The following is a 22,312-nucleotide window of genomic DNA, read 5'->3' as shown; positions in this document are numbered from 1 at the left end:
AATGTGCAGGTACCAATGCTTTATTTTCTAACTTCTCGAGGACTCAGTCCTCTTTCATGGGCCTTTGTTACAGCAATGGTTTGGTACCCCAAAAATTCTCAGCAGAAGTTGGTTTGACATGGGTCTGGTGCAGGCAAGGATGTTCGGCTCCTCAGGACTCACCAGGCTTTGCAGTCCTGAGCTTCTATAACAGAAATGCCATCAGCTGGCTGCATGGCTTTGGCAACAATAGCAATTTACAGATGTGTGAAGTGTTGTACCAGAAGGGAAAGCTGTGGGGGAATGATCTGACAAATGCACATATGCACCTGTAAGAAATCTCCTGTCTCTTTGTTTTCCATCCCCATGCCAGGACATGTTGTCTTCACTTTCAGTACTCCTTCTACAGCCTGGGCAGGAACAAGGTCAAAAGACTTGCTTTCTATAGTGTTAGCACCTTTTTCCTTTAGAAAGGCAGTTAGATCTTAAAGGTAGTTGATTTTCTGAATAATGAGCCTTTTTTTTTTTTACTGTTTTGAAGACAGGGGGTTTAACAGGGCATATAATGGTGAGGATTCTGTCCTGAGCAGCACAATGCCATGGCATAACACTTGTACCTAAAGTATTTTTCAAAATTTTTTTCTTCTCAGAATGGTGGGAAAACGAGGAAATTTTTTTGTACCTTTTATTTAAAGTTAGCTGTCATTCATACCTACCTGACCTCTGTTAGTACTGTTTACTTATGTATGATGGTACAGTCTGGCATGATGTTATGATGTTTAGCATCTCAGAATGAAGGCTCCAAGTATTGGTACAGCTGCAGCCACACAGGGTCTCACAGGTGTACAGCCAGAACATAGAAAAGTTTTAAGATTGACCTCTCATAGGATGGGTGACTGTATAAAGAAATGGGGTGCATTTATAGTGCCAGTATGCATCCTTTCTTATTTTAGGTAAATTTACAGAAATTAATTTGTATTGAGGGGTGTAACTACTTCAGTGTATTGCATGCAATTTTGTGTGCTGGGGCTCTCCAGAGAATTTCACTTCTCCCACAGCACTCCAGGTACAACCCCACAAGCGTTGGAAATAGAGTAAGCACATAAATAAATACTTAACATAGTGTAGCTTGCCTAAGGGTGACTTGTTTGTGTGCTTTTTCAGTGTGATCTATTTTCCAAAACACAAGTGGTCCTCTGAAAGGTGTCAGTTACCCACCTGAACACAGGGGTTGTAGTTTCACATCTTAGGAGGGCATCTTAATTCAGGTTTTATGTGCACTCTTATCCCTGTACAAGTCAGATTTGCATGGTGTAGCATTACCTTTGTGACTGTCATGCTCAGCTTTCATGGTCTTCTAATTCCTCCAGTTTTCATTGGATTGCTGTATCTAGTCAGCATGTGAACCTGAGATAACCTTTTTATAGCTAAGCTTTGTTTACAGAATAACTGCACACAGCCATTTTTTGCTTTGTACAGTGTTTAACACGTGCAGGAGAATTTTAAGTACTTTTATAAATTAGATGGCAAACTTTCATGTGTCAAACTACTAAATGCAAAGGAGGTAACCAAGAGTTACATATCTCCATGCTTTGAGTTTTACTCTTGAGATGTCCCCTGGGTTCAGACCTGAGTGCAGGATTTTGGCAGGAGGAAGTGGGCAGGTGGATGACAAATATTCTTGGTGTTCAGATTTGGTGGTGCAGCTGCAGGTGTTGGAGGAAATGAGGGACATGTGGATGAAAAGTCCCACTTGTCACTTTTTTCCTACTTATTTTTAAATTTTATTATGCAGTTATGAGGCATGGGCATTTAAAGAAGAGGTAAGTTGAAGCTTACTGTCTTTAGTACACAGTGCTCTGAATGCAATGGTCCTGCAAAGCTGGGCTTCTCCATTTTTGGTCTTACTGACTGTAGTCTCATTGGTTCTGTTGTTAGAAAATGCAATGTTTTGACCAAGAAGGCTCATTAAAATAGGCTTTGGGGAATGTACCTTTATTTTTCTCCTCTGTAATCACAGAGATTACAGGAATCCCATTATTAAAGGAGAGAAAAAAAAATCAGACTTTCTTGCAGGTGGCTTTTGAATGAAAGATATGAAACCAGAAATGAAAGGTCTGGACTTAGCTTTTTTCCCTTCATCTTTTCAACTGTCTTTAGCTTCCCAGGCCTCCTGAGGCTAATTTTCAGTTGTGAGCTGCAGTTATCACAGGATAAGCTGAGGTGAAACGGACCCACAAGGATCATGAAGTCCAACTCCTGGCCCTTCACAGGACCATCCCCAGGAGTCACACCCAGTGCCCGAGAGCATTGTCCAGACACTTCTCAAACTCTGTCAGGCTATGATGTGACCACTGCCCTGGGGAGCTGTTCCAGTGCCCAACCACCCTCTGGGTGAAGAACCTTTTTCTAATATCCAACCTACACCTCCTCTGGCACAGCTTCAGGCCATTCCCTCAGTTCCTGTCACTGTCACCACAGAGGAGACATCAGTGTCTGCCCCTCCTCCTTCCCTCACAAGGAGCTGTAGCTGCGGTGAGGTCTCCCCTCAGTCTCCTCCAGGCTGAACAGACCAGGTGACCTCAGCTTCTCCTCATACAGCTTCCCCTCAAGGCCCTTCACCATCTTGGTTGCCCTCCTTTGGAAGCTCTCAAATAGTTAAAATATCTTTTATATAGTGTGGCACTCAAAACTGCCCCCAGGGCTCAAGGTGAGGCCAGCCCAGCTCAGAGCAGAGCAGGACAATCCCTCCCTTGCCCAACTGGCCATGCTGTCCCTGATGCCCCCCAGGACAGGATTGGCCCTCCTGGCTGCCAGGGCACTGCTCACTCAGGCTCAACTTGTCATCAGCCAGGACCCCCAAGTTCTCAATTACAATACCAGCACAGCTTTTGTAAAAAGATGGAGCTTCAGATTCAAAAAGTAGCTGCTAATAAACACTGCCCATAGTGCTTTGGGAGGGGGGCTTTGAGCAAAGCTATCTAGCAAATGCTGTGCTTTGGCTTTTCTTACAAAAAGTCAACCTTGTTGCTCTTGTGCCATGTACATATTCCCCCTATTTCATCTAACCTAGTTTGTTACAGACACTCTCTTCTGTTTCACTCTTCTGTTTTCACTTTCTTTTTCTTTTTAATAAAAAGGAAGCAGTTCTTAAACCCTAGGCAGAAGTTCTCTGCAGTGTCATTGCTGTATTGCAATCACAATTGCAATTGCATTTGCAATATTACAATTACAATTGTCGAAATTATTACAATTACAGCAGTTGAAATAAACCTGCATGCTTTGCCTTTTCTTCCTCCACATTTTATTTCTGTAGATGCTCCTTCAGTCTTGGCTGTGTTGCTCTCACAGCATGGGCTGTAAGCTGGCAGCAGTGAGGAGGTCTCCAGGATTGCAGTGCTTGGGGTATGGGCACAGTGTGCAGGCACAGGATATACCCCCTGGACACTTCATTGCAAGAAAATGCATCCTCTTGTGAAAACCATAGTGCTGAGTGATGCCAGATCTGCTGCTGCTCAGGGGGGTCTGCAGCATGAAATGTCCTTGTTTGTAGATGGATGCTGGATACATCCTTCTGGCGTGTAGAGGCAGTCATGAACCATTTTTCTCTGATTCTTAATACTTCCATGAGTGTGTTTATGTGCTTGTTTCTAACTTGCTCATCCTGCTTGGCCATCACCCTTGGTGTTTTCCCTCTGTCTGAAGTCATCTCATGCCATATCAAGAGCTGTTGAGTGCAAGGGATGAATTTTGTGTGAGTGTTCTAATCCTAGGACAGTCGAATCCTAATTTGAGCTATTTTAGATCTGCTGAAGGTGTAAATAAAATTGCAAGAACCTATCATTTCTATTAACTTGCCTACCTGAAGATCATTAGATTCTGATTTCATGAGGTATTGTGTACTGAGTGCAATTAGTTATTCTGTTTTGCAGTATTCTTTCTTGTATTTATTTCTGTTCTGTAAAATACTTTCCTACCACATCTCTGTTTATGTAATAAGGTAACTATTACTGAAGGATTTGAGGGAATGGAATGACAGGAGAAGTGATGTCATGAAATTACACATATATATATATATATTTTTTTTTTATATATATATATATATATATATATGTAATTTCATGACATCATTTCTCCTATATATTACCCCCTATATACACCCCTTCCCAAAGTCTTTCTTTAAACCATGCATTTTCAAATGGTTTGAAATCCCACTGAGGTTTAACTGTTTGAAACTAACTTCTCTCCTTTGTCCCACTTTTGTTACACTTCTCTGAATTTTATACAAATTAATTATTTCTAAACTTTTTTTATGCTGGTGCTGCTGGTGAGTGTGAAAGCTCAGCACTGTGGATCCTGGAGGGTTTGCTGCTGATGCCAGGGGGCCAAAAACCTGAATCACATTGCTAAAGATAGAGATTCAAAATAAAGTTTAAAAATATCTTCTTGTATTTTAACAAAATTTAAGTGCAAAATCTGCAGCACTCATGCTTCACCTGGTCTCCCATAAAATAAATATACCTCCACTTTCAGATCAATATGGACTATAGCTTATTCTGACGTCCTTTCTATTGCTAACATTAAGCGTGGTTGGGCCCTACGAGGGTGTTCAGAAAAGGAAGAAAAGGGTAATCTGGAGTTGGCAGGAAGCTGAAAGGCAAAGGGAACACATTCAAGGGGCAGTTAGGGCTTGGGGAATTGAAAGGAGAAACTGGGCAGCTTTGGCAATGGACAGAAAACGGTGACAGCTTTGATTCTCAGTGTTGTCTTCCAGTTCTCAAGCAGCCGAACGTTTTCAATTCCAGTACAGCTACAAAAGCAAACAGCAGTGTGATCACTGGGTTTTTGGAGGAGGGATAGTTTGTACTTTTGGAGGAAGAAGAGGAGTCACCTCTGCAGTGGCAGGGACTGGGAAACATTACTTTAAAGAGAAAACACAAATCAAGATTTCCAAAAGCAAAAGCAAGTGCCTAAATTTAGGCTTCGAAGTCCTAATTTAAGAACAGAAAGTGGCTGTTTTCCAAATAGGCTGAGCAGCCAGGCCTGACAGCACATTTCTCTCAGAAGCCAGAACAATTATTTAGATGCCTATTTTGGGGATTTTATTAGAACTCAAGTTCAGGCACTTAGCTGTGAAAACTGGGATCTGTTTCAGGGAGTTCTTGAGCAGCCGGGTGAGAGCTGGAGGATGCTTCTGAAGGGGAGCAGGCTCTCCAGTGCTTTGAGCTTTCAGCTTAAAATTTTTTGGTTTTTTTTGCTGCTGTTTGATTTGCTTAAAAAGGGTGCCATGGGATAGAAAGCAAACCTTTATACTTTTGTGCATCATCTTTACACCTAGAAAATTACTCCAGGAAGAAACTCAAGAAACACCATCAAAATGTGATGAAGAATTCTTAAATTACTTCATAGCATAAACCCTCTAGAATGCATTTTTGTGGAAAGCGTAGGGGAGAATTTCCTTTGAAGGGCAGAAACTGGTTTAAGTCCTCCAGTATGTAGTAGCCATTTCCTCAGAGAGTAGTTTACATGCATTAGAAGAGCAGGCTGTCAGTGCTGGTAGCCTGTATGAAACACTTTCTATAAATAAATTTTTGAAGTGTATTCTACAAGACAAGCATGTTTCTGTGTAGGCTTTAAACTGTATTTTTGATTGTTACACCAAGAAGCACCAGGGCTATCAATGCCTGGACTAAACAGTAGGACAGAGCTTCACATCTGCTGCCCAAATATTTGTGTGGTTGCTGGAGCATGGTGGCTGTCTCAGCTCATAGTGCCAGAAATGAACCCAGGATGCCAAAAGATCCAAAAAAAACCTGTCTGTCAAAATCCAGAGGATTATTGAAAATGTAGTATTACAATGATGTTGCTCAATTTGTTGGGGCAAGGTGCAAGTTTACCCTTTGTTATGTTTGTGTTGCAGAATTAAAGTCCAGTAATTTTGTTTGTTTAAAGCATCAGATAGGTTTTTTTTATGGATTAGATATTTGGACTTGGAGGACTGAAATGTCTTCCAGACTCTGATCCAATTTGCCCTGGTCAAGTGCCTTATTGCGCTGGTAAAAATTGGTGGCAGAGAGGATGATTTATTTTTCCATTGTAGAAAGGCGGGTTAGGAAAAAATAACTGGTGTATATAGAGCTGGTGTATATAGAGGTACATGTTTTAAAAAGCATTGTGTGGCTCAATTGGGTCTTTTTTCCCTGACTGTAGGTACTGAATAAGGCTATTCATGTAATCAGTCATTTTCTACAAGGCCTTTGACACAGTGCCCCACAACATCCTTCTCTCTAAATTGGAGACATATGGATTTGATGGGTGGATTGTTCACTGGAAAAGGAATTGGTTGGATGACACCTCCAGAGAGGAATGGTCAGCGACTCAGAGTCCTGATGGTGTCCCTCAGGGTCCGTGGAGGGACCAGTACTGTTCAGTGTCCCCATCAGTGACATGGACAGTGGGATTGAGTGCACCCTCAGCAAGTTTGGCAACAGCCAAGCTGAGGGGTGTGGTTGACATGCCTGAGGTGCCATCCAAAGGGACCTGGACAGGCTCAAGAAGTGAGTCTTGGGAGCCACATGAGGTTCAGCAAGGCCAAGTGTGAGGTCCTGTTCCTGGGGTGGGGAAGTCCACAACCATCAGCATGGTTTGGGGGATGAAGGGATTGAGAGCAGCCCTGCTGAGAAGGTCTTGGGGGAACTGGTAGAGGAGAGCTGGCAACATGTGCTTGCAACCCAGAAAGCCAGTTGTGTCCTGGGCTGCATCCAAAGCAGCGTGGCCAGTAGGATGAGGGAGGAGGTTCTGCCCTTCTGCTCTGGTGAGACCCCACCTGGAGTGCTGCATCCAGCTCTGGGGTCCTCAGCACAGGAAAGACCTGGACATGTTAAAGTAGATCCAGAGGAGGTTAGAGAGCTGGAGCATCTCTCCCTATGGAGACAAGCTGAGCAAGTTGAAGCTGCTCAGCCTGGAAAAGAGAAGGCTCCAGGGAGGTCTTATTGTGGCCTTCCAGTACCTAAAAGGGGCCTACAAGGAAAATGGGTACAAACTTTTTAATAGGGACTGTAGGGTTAGGACAAGGGACAATGGTTTTGAACTAGAAGGCAGATTTAGACTAGATGTAAGGAAGAAGTTTTTTCAGTGAGGACATTGGAGCACTGGAACAAATTGGTCATAGAGGTGATAGATGCCCCATGCACAAAAACTTCCAAGATTGGATGGGGCTCTGAGCACCTTGAGTGGAAGATGGTGAGGTAGTTGGACTAGATAAGCTTCAGAGGTCTCTTCCAAACCATTCCATGATTCTGTGAATAGTGTGCCTTGTTGTGGGATGACTTGTAGGTAAAGGAGCTGCTGATCTTCTCATGTGTGCGGTCAGCTGCAGAATTTGCTTACCTTACTTTCAGTATTAGGAAACAGGCCAATCACAGTGTTTCAAATGGCCACTGGTTTAATTTTTCTGGGAGTCGATGTTTCTCTGAATTGGGAAACTATTCTAATTTAAAAAGAACCCTTGTAGTTGCTGCTGTTGAAGCAGTGTTTAATGTTGTGTGGCTGTTGGCAGGAGACTTGATGCATTTTCACATGACCCCCTCTCGAACAAAAGCAGATTGTTTCCTTCTGTTTTTCTGTTACACAAATGAGTTCCTTTTGAAACAATTTCTTTTTCTGCAAATTCTGGAAATCGACACCAGGAGTAGTTTTTCCTTTGCTGTGTCTTTTACAATCTGCTGTCAGATAATGCTGCCACAAAAAGCTGCTTTAGGGTACCAGCCCAAAAAAGCTGAGACCTCTGTAGAGGCCTCCTCCTCTTGGGGAATGATTTTTTCTTTCAGTTTTATGGAGAACTTCAATGTGGACTTTCATTTCTTGCTGTCTTTACTATAGCTAGGCAGAGTTTGTTTCTGGTTTCTAACTTGTTTGATTTACATATATGCATTTTTAGTGTACAGTGAATGTAGCAATGGATGTAGCAAGTCACTTCTGGCATGAGCTTTTTTGTATATTTTAGTACAACAAACCTTTGGTTTTGTACCAGCCTCTGCCATCTGAAGCCTTTGCCTGTGAGAAGCAAGGTTAAAGTCAGATGCAGATTATTGCCTGATGCAGTGCTGCATAACTAGGCCAATTAGTACTGGATCAAAAGAGCAACAAATTGTTTAAGTGGGGATCTCAAACAACAAAATGAATCATCCAGCAGAGAGTGGGTTTCGTGGCAATATTTAATAGCTGACAAATGAAAAAAAATGATGAGATGATAAAAAAGGTGCTTTCTCTAAATATCTTTTTTTCTCCTTGTAATTATATACTCATTTCTCACAGCTTTCCTGATGTTTGTGCTTCTGGTGACACAAGTTATGTTTCCTTATTCCTGGGACACCATTGTGCCAGTGCTGTGGCCATTCACACAAGTGCTCATAGTACCATAGCTGGTGAGGTGACATAATCCCAAAAATGCACTTTATTCTGAAGTGTTTGCTTTCTTGGGCTGGGCTTGTTAAGTCAGAAAATAAAACCAGTAAGAATTAGGGCTGCAAAACACTTTTAACACTTCTGGGTATTTCAATCAAGCCCTTTTGTTTGTGCCTGCTGAGCAGATTCCAGTGATGTTCCTGTGGCTTTCTGTAGTCCCAATAGTATGACATGGAAGTGAAAGTCTCTCCTGTGTGTCCCTGAGAGCCCTGCAGGGCACAGTGGCTGGTGGTGCAGGCAGAAGTGCTCAGGGAGCTCAGGGAGCCTGTTGGCCTCCTCCTGCCTGGGGCCCTGCAGTGGAGGGGAAGAAGACCACAGAGTGGAAATGCATGACTAAGCCCCTTGTATTTGCTTGGTCCCATGGGAAGTCAAAGCCCCTGCAGGCCTTCAGCACTGGCTCCCAGTCCCATTTGGGACTGGGGAGAAAGCATAATTTGGATCCTGCTTGGCTTTTCTTGTTGGACCTGGATGAAATTGAGGTTTCAGTCCCAGCTGACCAAAACCAGAGGATATATGATTAATTTAACTTTCATAAATCAGAAATCCCCTAGAGACGGGATTTGCACAGGTGGAAGGGAAATATTTATTTAGGTAAAACTAAAAAAAAAAGAAAATACTAACTTTTTTTTCTTAACAAGTACAAATAAGCTTGTGTAATTGTTTTGGCTGGTGCTGTGGGTATACTGACAGCTTGTGTTGCTTATGTTATTTTCTCATAGCTAAAAATTATTCCTAATATTAATACTTTAGGAAAGGAGAAACACCACAAAGTGAAAACCATTCTGTTAGAAGTGGATAAAATTTTATTAGTGAAAGTACAGTACAGTTCTGGATAGAAAAGAGGAAATTGGGATAGTTGGGGGTTATTGTTTTGGTTAGGGTTTTTGGTGGTTATTTTTTGTTTGTTTTTTCTTAATCAAGAAGAAAATTACTTCCTCTTCTCTTGGGAACAGCTTTGTGCACAGTTGTCCCTGCTTGTGGACAGTGTTGCTGCTTCTTTCCTGCTTTAACCATAGTGAGGTACCACAACATGGGTGCCTCCATGTACAGACCAGGTGCTACCCATAAACAGTGGCTGTGTGAGGACCTGACAGATGACATTTGATCACTCTACTGATGTTGGATGAATTTTACCTGGTAATGTCTTAGCAGTAAGCAGTTTCTGGAACTGGAGATGCTCATGCCAGGAGATGCTGTATTTTCTCCCTGGACTCTGCAGCCCTCTCTGTCACTGGGTGACTGTTGATCTCTTGGTTTTATGGGCTGTTAATCAGAGCTGTAATCAGTCACCTATCTGCAGGTGATAGCAGAGCCACTGTTTACTTTTTTCCTCCTTCCCTCCTCTTCCCTAGCTGGCCTTGCTAGTTATTTGAGACTCTTTGTTAAAATAGCTTCATAGTCTTTATCTGAAAATTTCAATGTTGCTGGCTTTCTCAAAGTCCAGTCCTCCTCCTCACTGAGGGATCTTTCAAGATACCAGCTTTTATTTGTGTGTACAAAATACAGAACTAGAAAGAACTTCAAGTTAATCTGAGCTAATTATTTTAAGCTTCTGTGCATCTATGACTGTGATTAATAACTTCAGTGGGAAATGTAGCTCGTACACCAATGACTCTCTGAGACTAGAATAAGCTTCATGTACTTACTATATGCTGAGAAAGTCCATTGTGTTTGCTAGAATTTTTGCATATTAGTATTTTCTTTGTTAACCCTTACAGAATGTGTTCAGATGCTGAACAGTAAACTGAGCAGAAAAACTAACTTTCTCTTTTTCTTTCCATTTCAGTAGGTTGTATAATGGAACTTGTGGATAAAACAATCAATAGTTACTTTGATGTTTGGCTTGGACCCAGAGGTAAGATTTCTCAAAAGCTAATATATAAATGCATAAATAAAAATAATATAATAAATACATAAATTAAACTGATCTTATTAGAACATAAGAAACATTTTTCCTCTAACTTGACATTGACAGGTGACTACTTTCTTTAGGACCTGCAAAGCATCAAAATGTCTGACAGTGTAATAAATAAGAGTCTATTCAATGCTCCTGATCTTTTGACCTGAAGAGGTCATTCTTGCTATCAGTTAAGCTCATGTTGTTTGTCTTAGTGGGTGACTTACCTCACTCAGATCTTTGCTGCTTTTTTGGTTTTTTTTTTAAATTTAGTAATAGCTTTTATTCTAAAAAGGCCACTCTACTCTTGCCTTCATAACTAGATCTCTGGAATTTTTCACTAAAAATATCTATAGTTTTTGGGAAACACTGCTTCTTTGAAACCATTCTTTTTTGAAGAAGCAATAGTTTTGGTAGGTTTTACCCAGGGAAAAACTCTGCTGGTGGAGAACTGCAGTCCTGGTCAGTGTGAGGAAGCCAGAGACTGAGGAACCAGGACAAGCAGTGGCCTCATGCTGCGGGCTTGGTTAGGATGGTCCAGTTCCACCTGGTTCTGACCAGGGGGATTAAATGGCTGCATCCCGCACAGAGTGTGCAGAGCAGTGCTGCTCTGCATGTGCTTTCTTCTTTTGACTGCTGTAGTAATGCCTTTTCTCTGTCCCACTCAAGATCCAGTGATGGTGCCCCTTCTCAGGAGAAAGTCCACAGGAGATGGAACAAGCCTCTGATTCTTCTAAGTGTGTTTTCTGTTTGCTTTTATTAGTATCTCAGTGCCCTTGTTGCCTCTCTCTCCATACTAAGCCTGTTTATATCAGAACATCCAGGCAATTTAACATATTGCATGTGCTGGCATATGGTCTCTGTTTGCTGTATGAGAAAAATTATGAACCATAAAGGTGGCAAATCCAAACAATTCCCTGCCTTGCCTGCCTACTTTCCAACCTACAGCTTTAAGGCCTCCTTTCATACATTCAGGATCCATGTATGACTCCTTTAAAATTAAGTCGAGACTGTGAATGACAGCAATACTTGAATTGTTCATTCATAGTTTGGTTTACTTGGTTTCAGTACTCTGGGCTGACTTTAGTGAGAAGAGTGAGGTACTGTGCTGTTGCTGGGTGTGGACAACACAGATGTGGTTCAAAAGGATCACACTCATGTTCCAAGTAGCTCCCTAAAATTCTCTGAGCTTTTCCTGAGAAGCTGATGCATTGCCAGCCAGACTGGTTACTCAGGCAGGACTGACTGCTCTGTGTTCCATTGCTCATACAAGGACTCCAAAATTTAATTCTTTCTAATAGCACATACATAAGTCTAATTGTGTTAGGATTGACTGGAAAATAATTATCAGGATCATCACCTATACCTACAGAGGTGTCTGCTTCACTCCTAAGTTTGCTGACTCTAGGAAATAAGATGTGTACCATCAGGAAGGGTTGGTTTGAGAAAATAAAGGGGAGAGATTTGTTGAAGCTTTTCTTTATAATTATCTGCGGTATTCAAGTGGGTGACAGTTCTGAATGGTAATGAGTATTTAAAAATAATAGTGGTAATAACTTAAGAATATTTTTGCCTTAGGAAAAGAATTATTTCTGCTTTCTTAAATGTGTAAATAAAATGTTTTTTGTAATTAGCAACGTGGCCATTAGTAAAAGGGCTTGCTGCACTTCCTTTGTCTTTCTTTGGTGTTCCAGCACTGGAATAATTTTGGGTACAACTATTTTTAGTTGTATTGAATTCTCTCCTTACAAAATCTAAGTGTTTGTATGTTTTTGTTTGTTTGTTTCAGACCCCAGAGTAAAAGGATGGCTTCTTCTGGAGAACTATACACCTACCTTTATCTTCTCTGCCTTGTACTTACTAATTGTGTGGCTAGGACCAAAGTACATGCGAAATAAGCAGCCGTTCTCGTGCAGGGGTATTCTAGTGATCTACAACCTTGGACTTACGCTGCTTTCTCTGTATATGTTTTATGAGGTAAGAGAGAGAGGGTTGCTCAGGCTTATTTTGCAGTGTCTGTTTTAATTACATTGGCTCATGTTGAAAGTAGAGCAGTGCCTCTGAATTCGGGAAGCATCTGCAGAAATGGTGCAACCATTTTCAATGTCACTTGTCTGAGGAGAAAACCCTAATTGTAATGTTACCTCTAAGGATGGTGTGAAACAAGCCTTGCCTTAAACATCTCTGCTGACCTTGGGCAGCAATGTTTCAAATGCACTTTGCTCAGTCAGTGGAAGTGACGTCTTGATCTTTCAGCATGAACTTGGCTACTCCTTCAGTAATGTCTCCTTGCTCAATGTGATTGTGCTGGTGGACTGTACAAAGTACTTGTAAAAATTGTGGCTTTATTTGGAGGGCAAAATGTTTTATTTACTTGTGTTTAATCATGCACGCACTCCTTGCATCTGTGTCTGTAAGCTTGCAATAGGTTCTTTTGCATCCTCTTAGTTTTGCTGAGAAAAAATGTTGCTGAAACAATGCCATTGTGATTCATCTGTTTCTTTGAGCTTAAAATCTAAACATACAAAAAGATTTCAGACTGAATTGAACTTTCTGTGGACTTATTTCCTTTCATAAAAACACAAATATTTAGGCAGTGTAAAGTCCCTACTTCCCAAAGATCTCTTTAGCTACTTATACTCAGAACTGTCTGTTTTTGTTCAAGTGAAAATGAAGAACTATGGTAGTGTAAATAATGATGTGGTCAGAAAATTACTCTTTTGCTTTAATGGACAGAATATTCTGGCACACTTTTAGCCAAAGTATTTCTTCTTTCTGTAAGGAGATATTTCATTTTCAGCATCCTCTTTTCAATTCTTTCACTACAGTCTTTTCAAATGCAGCCTAGGACTAAAACTACTAATCTCTTTTTTTTTGCATGAGCTTAGAAGTGTATATAAGCTGTGATTCTCCTTTAATGTTGTAGTTAATTCTATAGTGTTTTACAAGGTGAGTGTTTTAGAGATGAAGTGATTTAAATTCAATGTTATTTCTCTTGTGTAGTGAATTGTCTACTCAAAATTTATTGGGTTGGTTTATTAAGAAACTTGATACTTAATTGTTCGGTTGGGAGCTGTTTTGGATTCAGTAGGTACTTGGAACTACTTGTGTTCTTGATGTGCTTACATTTCTAAACTCCTTGTCAGGGTGTTCTAATCCAGAAAATACGTGTGTTGATCAGTTTCATTTGTTTAAATGTAGTGTTGATGTTGACTTCAATGTCCATCTGCATTATTTGATGCAGGTATTATTTACAGTTATATAATGATCTGTTGTTTTAACCTCCAGTAATGTTATTGAGAGTTTAGAAGTGCAGGCTTTTCTTCAGTTGTACCAAGTGTGAATACTTGGAATAATACTCATAGTTTCTAAATTACTGTAACATTCTGCTCTGTTACAAAACCTGCTGGTAAATTTAAACAAGAGAAAATACCCAAACTGTTGATCCTATAAATGTCTTTTTCTTGCTAACAATAAACTGGTTACCAAGGGGGGACTGTTCATTGTATGCTGAAGAAGTCCTCATACTTGTAACCAGATAAATAGCTTTTATATTGTGGAGCAATGACACAACTAAAATGCAGTGAATATTAAGACCCCTCCTTCCTATATAATGAAATACTTCATGTGAAAATGAGTGTTGCTCTTAATCTAGTATTATCCACATGGAACTGTTTGTTAGTATTGTAAATATACCTTCTCCTTGTAAATGGGCATACACAAAGCTAGAGCATTATGAAGATGATTAAACACATTATAGTGGCAATAAAATGTGGTTGGCAGCACTTACAAGCTGAATTTGAGGGCAAGTGATGCCCTGCAACAAGGGACTGATCCCATAAAAATGCTGCAAAGCAGAGAGCCATGCTGACATAACACCACACTGCTTGATGTTTGCAGGGAGAGAACCAAAGGGCACAGGGAAAAATGGGTTCTTGCACCTCTAGGTCTGTTCTCTATCTGGAGTACCTGCACAGCATGTGATACCCTTGCTCATATCTCATCAGTCTTGGAAACTTTCCTTTGAAGGATTAGCCATATATCAGGACTTCATAGTGCACTTACTTGCTTTTAAGACAGAATGATGAGGAACAGCATTCAGAAAACTTGAGTAACTCCCTGTTCTCCTCCTTGTTGTAAGGAACTCTCAAAACTCCATTTTGAGTTTCAGTTGGATTAAATATTTTCAATCCTACTCTGAGGAAAAATCATAAAATGTCACCATTTATGAACTTGTTTAGTAGCGTGTCTGAAAAGAAGTTGCTTTAATAGCTTGTGTACAGTACACCTGAAACCCTACTTTGAAGTTTTTCCTGAGTTACAGCTATGGTGATTCAGGTCATGATTCATAGCATCACAGCTCAGTTTGCATATTATGTGACCAAAACAAGATGTTAAAGTGAGGTATCCTCCCAGCTGGGATGAAAAGGATGACCTACTTGGTTTTCTGACCTTTATGTCTGAATGATTGTAAACAGTAACATGGGGAAGTTTGGCATCATAGGATTTGTGTAATTCTAGGTGTTGTGCACTTCGGTCTACAATCACTAGAAATTTAAGACCTGTTATGTGGAATTCCTAATAGCTTCTGTCTGTGCTTGCTATACCTTTTTTATTAGGATATTTAATGACTTAGCTCGGTTTTGGTACTCACAGAGAAGAGGACTGCTCTTGTCCCAGACAATGTAACAGACAAGGCAGATCTAGGGGAGCTGGAGAGGTTTTTTGTCTAATTTGTCACATACTTCAGGAGGACAGGATGTTCTTTAGGGACAAACAATGCTTTGTTCTGTAAAAATCTACAGTGCTTGGACATTAAGGAGAAATAACACTCTATGTCTCAGGCAGGGGCATCAAGGAATGGCTTCCTGCGTGGTGGAGAAGGTGCCTAGCAGGGGCTGGCAGTGGGGTTAGAGGATATGGGCTGGCATGGCTGTGTCTGGGGGAGCTGCAGGAGCAGCTGGTACAGCAGAAGCAGCCCTGCTTCCCCCGTGCTGCTGCTCTGTGCTGGGATCACAACGCTGTGACACATGCCTGTGCAAGGGCCTGTGCCTCTCTGCTTGAGTCTCAGCTGGGAGTGCCAGGTACCCAGTTACACTGCACACAGACCTGTGTTATTTTGGGGGAGTTTGTTAGCAAAACTGGCCAAGTGATCTGGAGTACCTGGGCTTACATTAGAGAAAACCAGTCAATGATGAAGGCTCACTTTATTAAGTGATCTCTTTACTGTCTCCTTTCTTCATCTGAAAAATTCCCTACTGAATCTGCCTGAGAAAAGTCTGAGATTTTCCTGATGAATGAGGTGTTGCAGGGGACTCTGTGCAGAGGTGCTGTGTCACAGGAGCCATGGGTGGCAGGCTAGGCTGCTCTTCCTTCTCCCCTTTCTTTCTCCACCCTCCTGAAGCTCTTATCTCTGCCCTGGGGTAACTGCATTCATGTAAAGATAAAATTCTGTATCTGTGCAGGCATTTGCTTTCTTTGATCAACCTCAACTTCTGTTTCTCTTCATTCTAATCTAGCTGTGTTTTGAGCCTTGTAAACCCATCAGCCTTGACAGTGTGATGCAGTGCTAGGTCCCTTATCTGCCCCTCTCCAGTGAGTCTCAGACTTTAGTTTTATCATGAGAAAAAAACCAAGTCCTCCACAGTAACACCGCTCCTCCACCCAGTCAGACTGGCATAAGTGTCCTGGCCTATTTTGGTAGCAGAAGTGATAAAAAAGCATGTGCCACAGCATTTCAAAGAATTCAGCAACAGAATTACAAAATGAAAGCAATAGGAAAAAAGAAAACTTCATTGCAGGGGAAGAAAGTGTGGGTTGTTTCAGCACAAATGGAATCTTGAGCTGCAGGTTTTCCCCTGAGCTGAGGGGCTTAACATTGAGTTTGAGTACCATTTAAATTGGCTTATGAACTGTCTTTTTGTGCTGTTTAGAAACCATGTGAAGTGGTTTGCTCAAGTGCAAATGGCTATAATTGGCCTTTTCTGGACATGTTAATTTCTCAAGAGAAGATTTTCCTGTGGTTGTCCATCAGCAGTGCCATCAGCACCCTGGACTCCTGCCAGCCTGAAGATGAAGGACTTCTGGAGAGAGCGGGCAAGGAAGGAAAGGCAGTCCAGGGCTGTGTGGGCAGAGGAGCCACTGCTCTGTTTCTGGGCAGGTTTCACACCTACTGTACAGTGGTGTAAGAAGTCTTGGAAACACTGGCATCCAGGGAGCAGCCCACATCAAGTGTGAGCAAGGACTTAAATGCACTGCTGGAAATTTCCCACCCCTCCTTATTGCTTTTAGGGTGGCAGGGAAGCAGCTTCCTGGGACTGTACACGCGTGCATAATGGAGCCATTTGTGGTCATGTTTCAGAGTGATCTCTTGGTTTTGTTTTCTGAAGCCTTCCAGCATGGGATTAAAGCATTGTGGCTGCAAGAAATAATGATGCCAGGCAAAGGAGCAGCTGGCTAAATGGGGAAGATTATTTACATGTTGTATGTTGCACTGAGTAAGGTTTGTGGGCAGCAACAGCAGTTTGTGGGCAGCTGTAGCAGCTTTTAACCAATTAGTTCCTTCTTGAAAGTGGGGAAGGAAATTATTTTTGTAACTCTACTAGCTATTTATATGATAAAATATGCTGACATTTCCTACAAAGGTTGCTTTTCTTATGTCATTTGTGGCTGTGAGAGTATTACAGTTCCTAGCATACAATAATACATTCTTTTGTAAAGAAGAGAGTACTCAGATTGAGGTGAAGCCACTGCTCATAGCCACACTGATGCCATTGTCCCTTAGAGAGGTGGGATCCATGGAGACACCTTTGGTTGCATTACACTTTAGATGGTGAACCTCTACTGCTTGCAGGAAAAGAGCTGTGGATTCACTATGCCAGCCTTTACTGGGAAGAGGTTTATGGAGTGCAGCATTAATGGTGGATTAATTACAATGTAAACAATGTGATTATCCTTCTATTCCTAACACTTCCTTGAACTATGAGAAGTGTATGAAAACATCTGTAAGCTCTTAACATGATCACAGCACAATGTGGTGTTCTGTCTGAGGGACTGGCGGGCACTTGCAAGGCACGCAGTCTTTCCCTCAGGGCCTGGTGGTGGCTTGGTGCAGAGCTTGCTCTGGGGCACAGCTGGTCCTTGAGCAAGGTACCACTTCTAAACTGGTGTCCTCTGCAGAGCTCTGCAGCCAGGAGAGGAGTCCTTGCATGCCTGCCTTCCCTTTGTTGCTTGGGTAGGGAAGTGCCTGGCTCTGCTGCTGATGTGCACGGCTGCCCTGCCCTTGCTGTGGGAGGCTGCTATTGATTTATCTCTAATACAAGAGATAATTTCAGATCTGTATATTATTATATAACTAGATGTACGTTTTTTCCCCTAAATCACAGCAATAATACTATCTCAGAAGGTCAAAAATAATGACCTAGGCTGACTGAGTATTTTAAAAGCTAATTTAGGAGTAAAATGAGGCATGAAGGAAATAACACTGGGGAAAGGTAGATCATTTAAGTGATAATCTTCATTGAACCTTTTAAAATTAGCTTCCTGTTCACAGTTCTGAGCAGCATTTAGTCATACCTGTTATTGTAGTCCTTTAATCAAGTGATCTTTTAAAATGACTTTTAGTATAAGGAATTTCTACTGTGGCTTTGCAAAGCTATTTCTTATCCTGCAGATAGATAAGGCCAAAAACATACAACTGCTTCTGCCTTTCAGATGTTTTATGAGATACCGAACAATTTTTTTTTTTCACTTGGGAGTTGCCTCAAGTTGTTACTCCTCTCCTCATGCTATTCCCAAGAGGAAGAACATCTGAACATTGTTTATAAAATGATCCCTTCTGTTGAGATACTAAAGGGGATCTTGTTTATGTCTTTGCACATGCTCCCTTCTCCCATTCAAGTCAACCTGTCCTACCATCTCCTACCATCTGTGAAAGGGTGAGAACATCCGACACGGACCTTGTTTCTCTAGAGATTAGAGCCAGCCCCTCCACAGCAGACACCCTGTCATCTGTCATGACTAAAAGCTGGTCATTACTCTTTATTGTGACTCCGTTATGTTTGAGGTGTTACTTGTTATGCCAGGAAGTCAGGAAAGCAGTGGCATATCCTGCAGAGGAAGTCACTTGTATTGGGAAGGTTGTAATGTGCTTGGCATGAGCGAATTGCTTAAAAAGATCTTGAAGAATGGCAATGCAGTGAAGCATGTGTTGTTAGCTATTAAGGAGAGCAAAGCTGAAAATATGCTTTGTCACATGGCTGAAAAAATTGTAGGCACATCTCTTGAGTATAAAATTTTTTAAAGATGTAGCTCTTTCCAAAAGTAATCAGAAGAAAAATGTATTTACTGAACTTTGATTATGTACTTTCTCTAACAATGAGATCATCAGCAAAGAAGGAGACTTCACTCTGAAAATACTCACACTGTGGGATAAGTGGGGATAAAATGTTTTCTCCTGTTTTTATTCTGGTATACCCCAGTTGGGAGAATTTATTAATTCACCCTTCACTATGATTCAGTCACTGCTTGAAACTTGAATTCAACCTAATGCCAGCCTCAGGTGCCCAGGATTTTCTTGACACCAGATGTCTGGGCAGAGCCACTGTGGAGCTTTGCAGGTGCCATAGAGTTCAGCCTTCTCCCCAGTAACACTTTATTTTTTTTATTTGCTCAGCTGGTGACGGGAGTATTGGAAGGAGGATACAATTTCTTCTGTCAGGATACACACAGTGGAGGAGAGGCCGATATGAAGGTACTGTAATCGAGACTTAGAGCTGGAAATGTTTCAAATTGTCCACTTGAGTGTAAGTGGAGAGCAGAACAGTATTGATTATGCACATTTTGGTTAAACTGTAAGCTATTTTCCTTCCTTTGCAGTACAATAGACAATGCACTGTCGGACATAATAATTCATCTCTGATATATTCATGGTTGGTATTTTTGTGAGTAATTATGTGCAAATTTTCAAGAGTCCCAGATCAAAAAATGAGGACCTGGTGTTCAGCCTGTATCCAACCACTCTATGTTGAGACTCCCCTTCTCTTTCTGAGATGTGGTGATGATTTCTTCTGGTCACACTTCTGACCTCTCCTTTACAGAGAGCACTGCAGCACCAGCTCTGGTTAAATATTTTCTTATTTCTCCCAGGACAACCCAGGTGCACAGCAGTAGCCTCCTGAAGCAGTCTTTGTCGTCCTGTTTTCAGCTGTAGCTGTAGATTTGTGCCTCGATCTCCTTGGAGAAACCTGAGGCAGAAGTATTACAGAAGATTCCAGCAGTGTCTTCAATCCTAGTAGTGCAGGACAGAATCTGAATTTTGATCACTTAGATAACATAAGAGTTGAAAACCCCCACAATGTGCAATGCTTCTAAAACTTGTTTCCTCCTTCCAGATCATACGTGTCCTCTGGTGGTACTATTTCTCCAAACTCATTGAGTTCATGGATACCTTCTTTTTCATTTTGAGGAAAAATAATCATCAGATCACTGTTCTGCATGTCTACCACCATGCAACAATGCTGAACATCTGGTGGTTTGTTATGAACTGGGTGCCTTGTGGTCACTGTAAGTACTGGGTTATGGTGGGGGAACATCTGCATCAGGAGCTTTGTTCTGGTGGTCTTTTGATCAAACCAAACATCTCTGGTACCTTCAGCTGCAAGACTTGTTCTGTACCATATAAACTGCTTTGCTGAATTGCAACTGTTGTAGATGGTTGCAGGAATTAAGCTGCCAGCACAGCCTCTAGGAAAGGAATGTCTGTGTAGACTGAAGAATTTTTGTGGCAGTGTGACATTTATCAGGTGCATTAGCCCATGTCAGATACCCATCAACCTTGCTTTTCTCTGTTTTTGCTGTAGTTACAGACCTTTTGATGAAACAATACCCTTTTTCCAGGTCAAGCCAGAAGCTTGTTTCAGCTGTAAAACAGCTAAAAGTGACTCTAAGTCCTTGTATCTGTAAAATTTACTTGAGATATGACTTTCTTAATTTAGCCTCATTATACCACTGGCCATAACAAATGATTTCAATTAAAATCTTGTCCCCTGAGCACTAATGAACATGAGCAAATGAATCTTAAGTGGAAAATTTCCACGTCTCTCTTGTCTAAATCCTGCTAACCTTTGGCAATCTGACTTCAATTCTTCTACTGCATTTAGCTGGCATCTAGTTTCTTAACTGCATTATCATGGCTTAGCTGTGGTTAAGATGTGCAGCTTATAGATGCTGGCTTTGTTTGAACGCTCCATTCAAGAGAAACCTTTTCAAACCCAATGGATGTCAGCTACTGGCAGTGCAGACTAAGAGGCTGCATTCCTCAGGAGTCTGGTCTCTCAGCCAAAGAGCATAGAAACTTGTATTTGTTTTGTGTTGTCAGCACAACAGTGAGTAATACTGAACTTATAAAAAGTCTGCATCTGGAAACACGTTCTCCTCCAAGGAAGTCAGCCCTTGTTCATACAGCAATCAAAACTGCATGCACGTGGAATCTATCTTGTGCTCATGTGGTTTGAAAACACTTTTGTGCTATTTCTAGTCATGTCTTCTTCCAAGCTTTATGTTCTGTTATGTAATCACAGCTCGATGCAGTTTGGTGTTAAGCTAGAAGTTTCTTTAATGACTAAAGGTGCTGTGAACAAGGACAAACAAAATAGCTAACTTGCAGTTTCTGAAGGTATCTGAAGCTTTTTGGTTATAAATGACAAAATTGGCTCCTGCCTGGAAGGAAGTGAAATCAGCCTAAAAGTAGATGGGTGAAACTATTGATTGTTTGGTATGTGAGTGTTCCTCCTTTTTATCAGTTTCCTCAGTTCCCTTGAGAAACCATAATGTAGATGTAAAAAAGAGTAACTTGAGGAAACAAAACCAGAAGGCTGGTGTAAAGCACAAAGCTGCAAAGCAGCTCAGCTACTCCATTGGGTAGGCAGAATAAAAAACAGGGTAAAAAAAGAACCCTCTTGCTTTTCTTCTAAGAGAAATCGTATTTTAAATAGTAACATTTTGAACTTGTTATTTTTGTAGGTTCCATGAAACAGCATGTTCCTTCCTGGTAATGCAGTGTACTTTCTTTTTCCCTTGCCCTTTTTTTAGCTTACTTTGGTGCCACACTGAACAGCTTTATCCATGTCCTCATGTACTCCTACTACGGACTGTCTGCTGTTCCAGCAATGCGTCCTTATCTGTGGTGGAAGAAGTACATCACTCAGGGGCAGCTGGTGAGTGACTTGCTCTTCAGTGCTTCAGCAGGCTCTTTATTCATGATGAGGTCCTCTTGTCTTTACCAAGTCAGGAAATTTTGGCAGGGGATAGAGGAAGAGAGAATGAGAGCTAGTACCTTCTACACCTTGTAGTGCCTACATCACCTTAGAAACCCAGCTTCTGCACGTCTGTTTGCTCTGTTTCCAGGACCATGGGGACTGGGGATGTACATGAATCAGTGCTGAGGTCTGTGGGATCTTTCTCCCCCACCCCATGTTGTGTGGCTAGATGCATTTGGGAATTGCAGTGCTGAGATTTCTGGGGCTCAGTAGCCAGGGAGGAGGCTTTTCTTACAAGCCCTCTTGAGCTAGCCTGCTCTTCCCTGTGCTTGGTTGGTCAGGCTGGGACAGACCAGAAACCGAGTGCAATGCCATCCACAGCTAACAAGGGCCATTCTAGTCCTGAGGGACAATGCCTTTTCTGTCCTACTTTTGCATGCAGTTGCAAATGGTTTATTAAAAACTATTCAATATTTCTGCTCTCTTTCTGCACTTTAAATGGGCAGATTTTTCTCTTGTAATTCCGTGTTGGACTCCTTGTATCAGTTTGCATTGTTTCTAGTGTGTGTGGTGATGAAGCTGACCACTGTATGCTGGAGGTGGTAAGAGCAGTGAAATTCAGTAATACAGCACACGCTATAGTGATACTGCACGAGAAGCAGGTTTCAATGTGTACAACATGTCAGAACACCACAAGGAAATGTGCATGAGT

General features: G+C 41.5%; 1 protein-coding gene across 2 annotated transcripts in view; it reads left to right on the top strand.

Annotated features, from left to right (window-relative positions):
• ELOVL5 (ELOVL fatty acid elongase 5) overlaps positions 1–22,312 on the top strand; it is a 39,489-nt gene that overhangs the window by 12,580 nt on the left and 4,597 nt on the right. For both annotated transcript variants that reach the window (XM_036380637.1, XM_036380638.2), the window contains exons 2-6: positions 10,232–10,300; positions 12,132–12,319; positions 19,017–19,094; positions 19,735–19,906; positions 21,434–21,558. In XM_036380637.1, the coding sequence (XP_036236530.1) occupies positions 10,243–10,300; positions 12,132–12,319; positions 19,017–19,094; positions 19,735–19,906; positions 21,434–21,558 (621 nt within the window). In that variant the 5' untranslated portion in view covers positions 10,232–10,242. The remainder of the gene's footprint in view (positions 1–10,231; positions 10,301–12,131; positions 12,320–19,016; positions 19,095–19,734; positions 19,907–21,433; positions 21,559–22,312) is intronic.

The sequence above is a fragment of the Molothrus ater genome, chromosome 3 (genome assembly GCF_012460135.2).
Source record: "Molothrus ater isolate BHLD 08-10-18 breed brown headed cowbird chromosome 3, BPBGC_Mater_1.1, whole genome shotgun sequence".
NCBI lineage: Eukaryota > Metazoa > Chordata > Aves > Passeriformes > Icteridae > Molothrus > Molothrus ater.
Note: the sequence above shows the minus strand (reverse complement) of the source record. Positions and strands in the feature narration are given on the sequence as shown.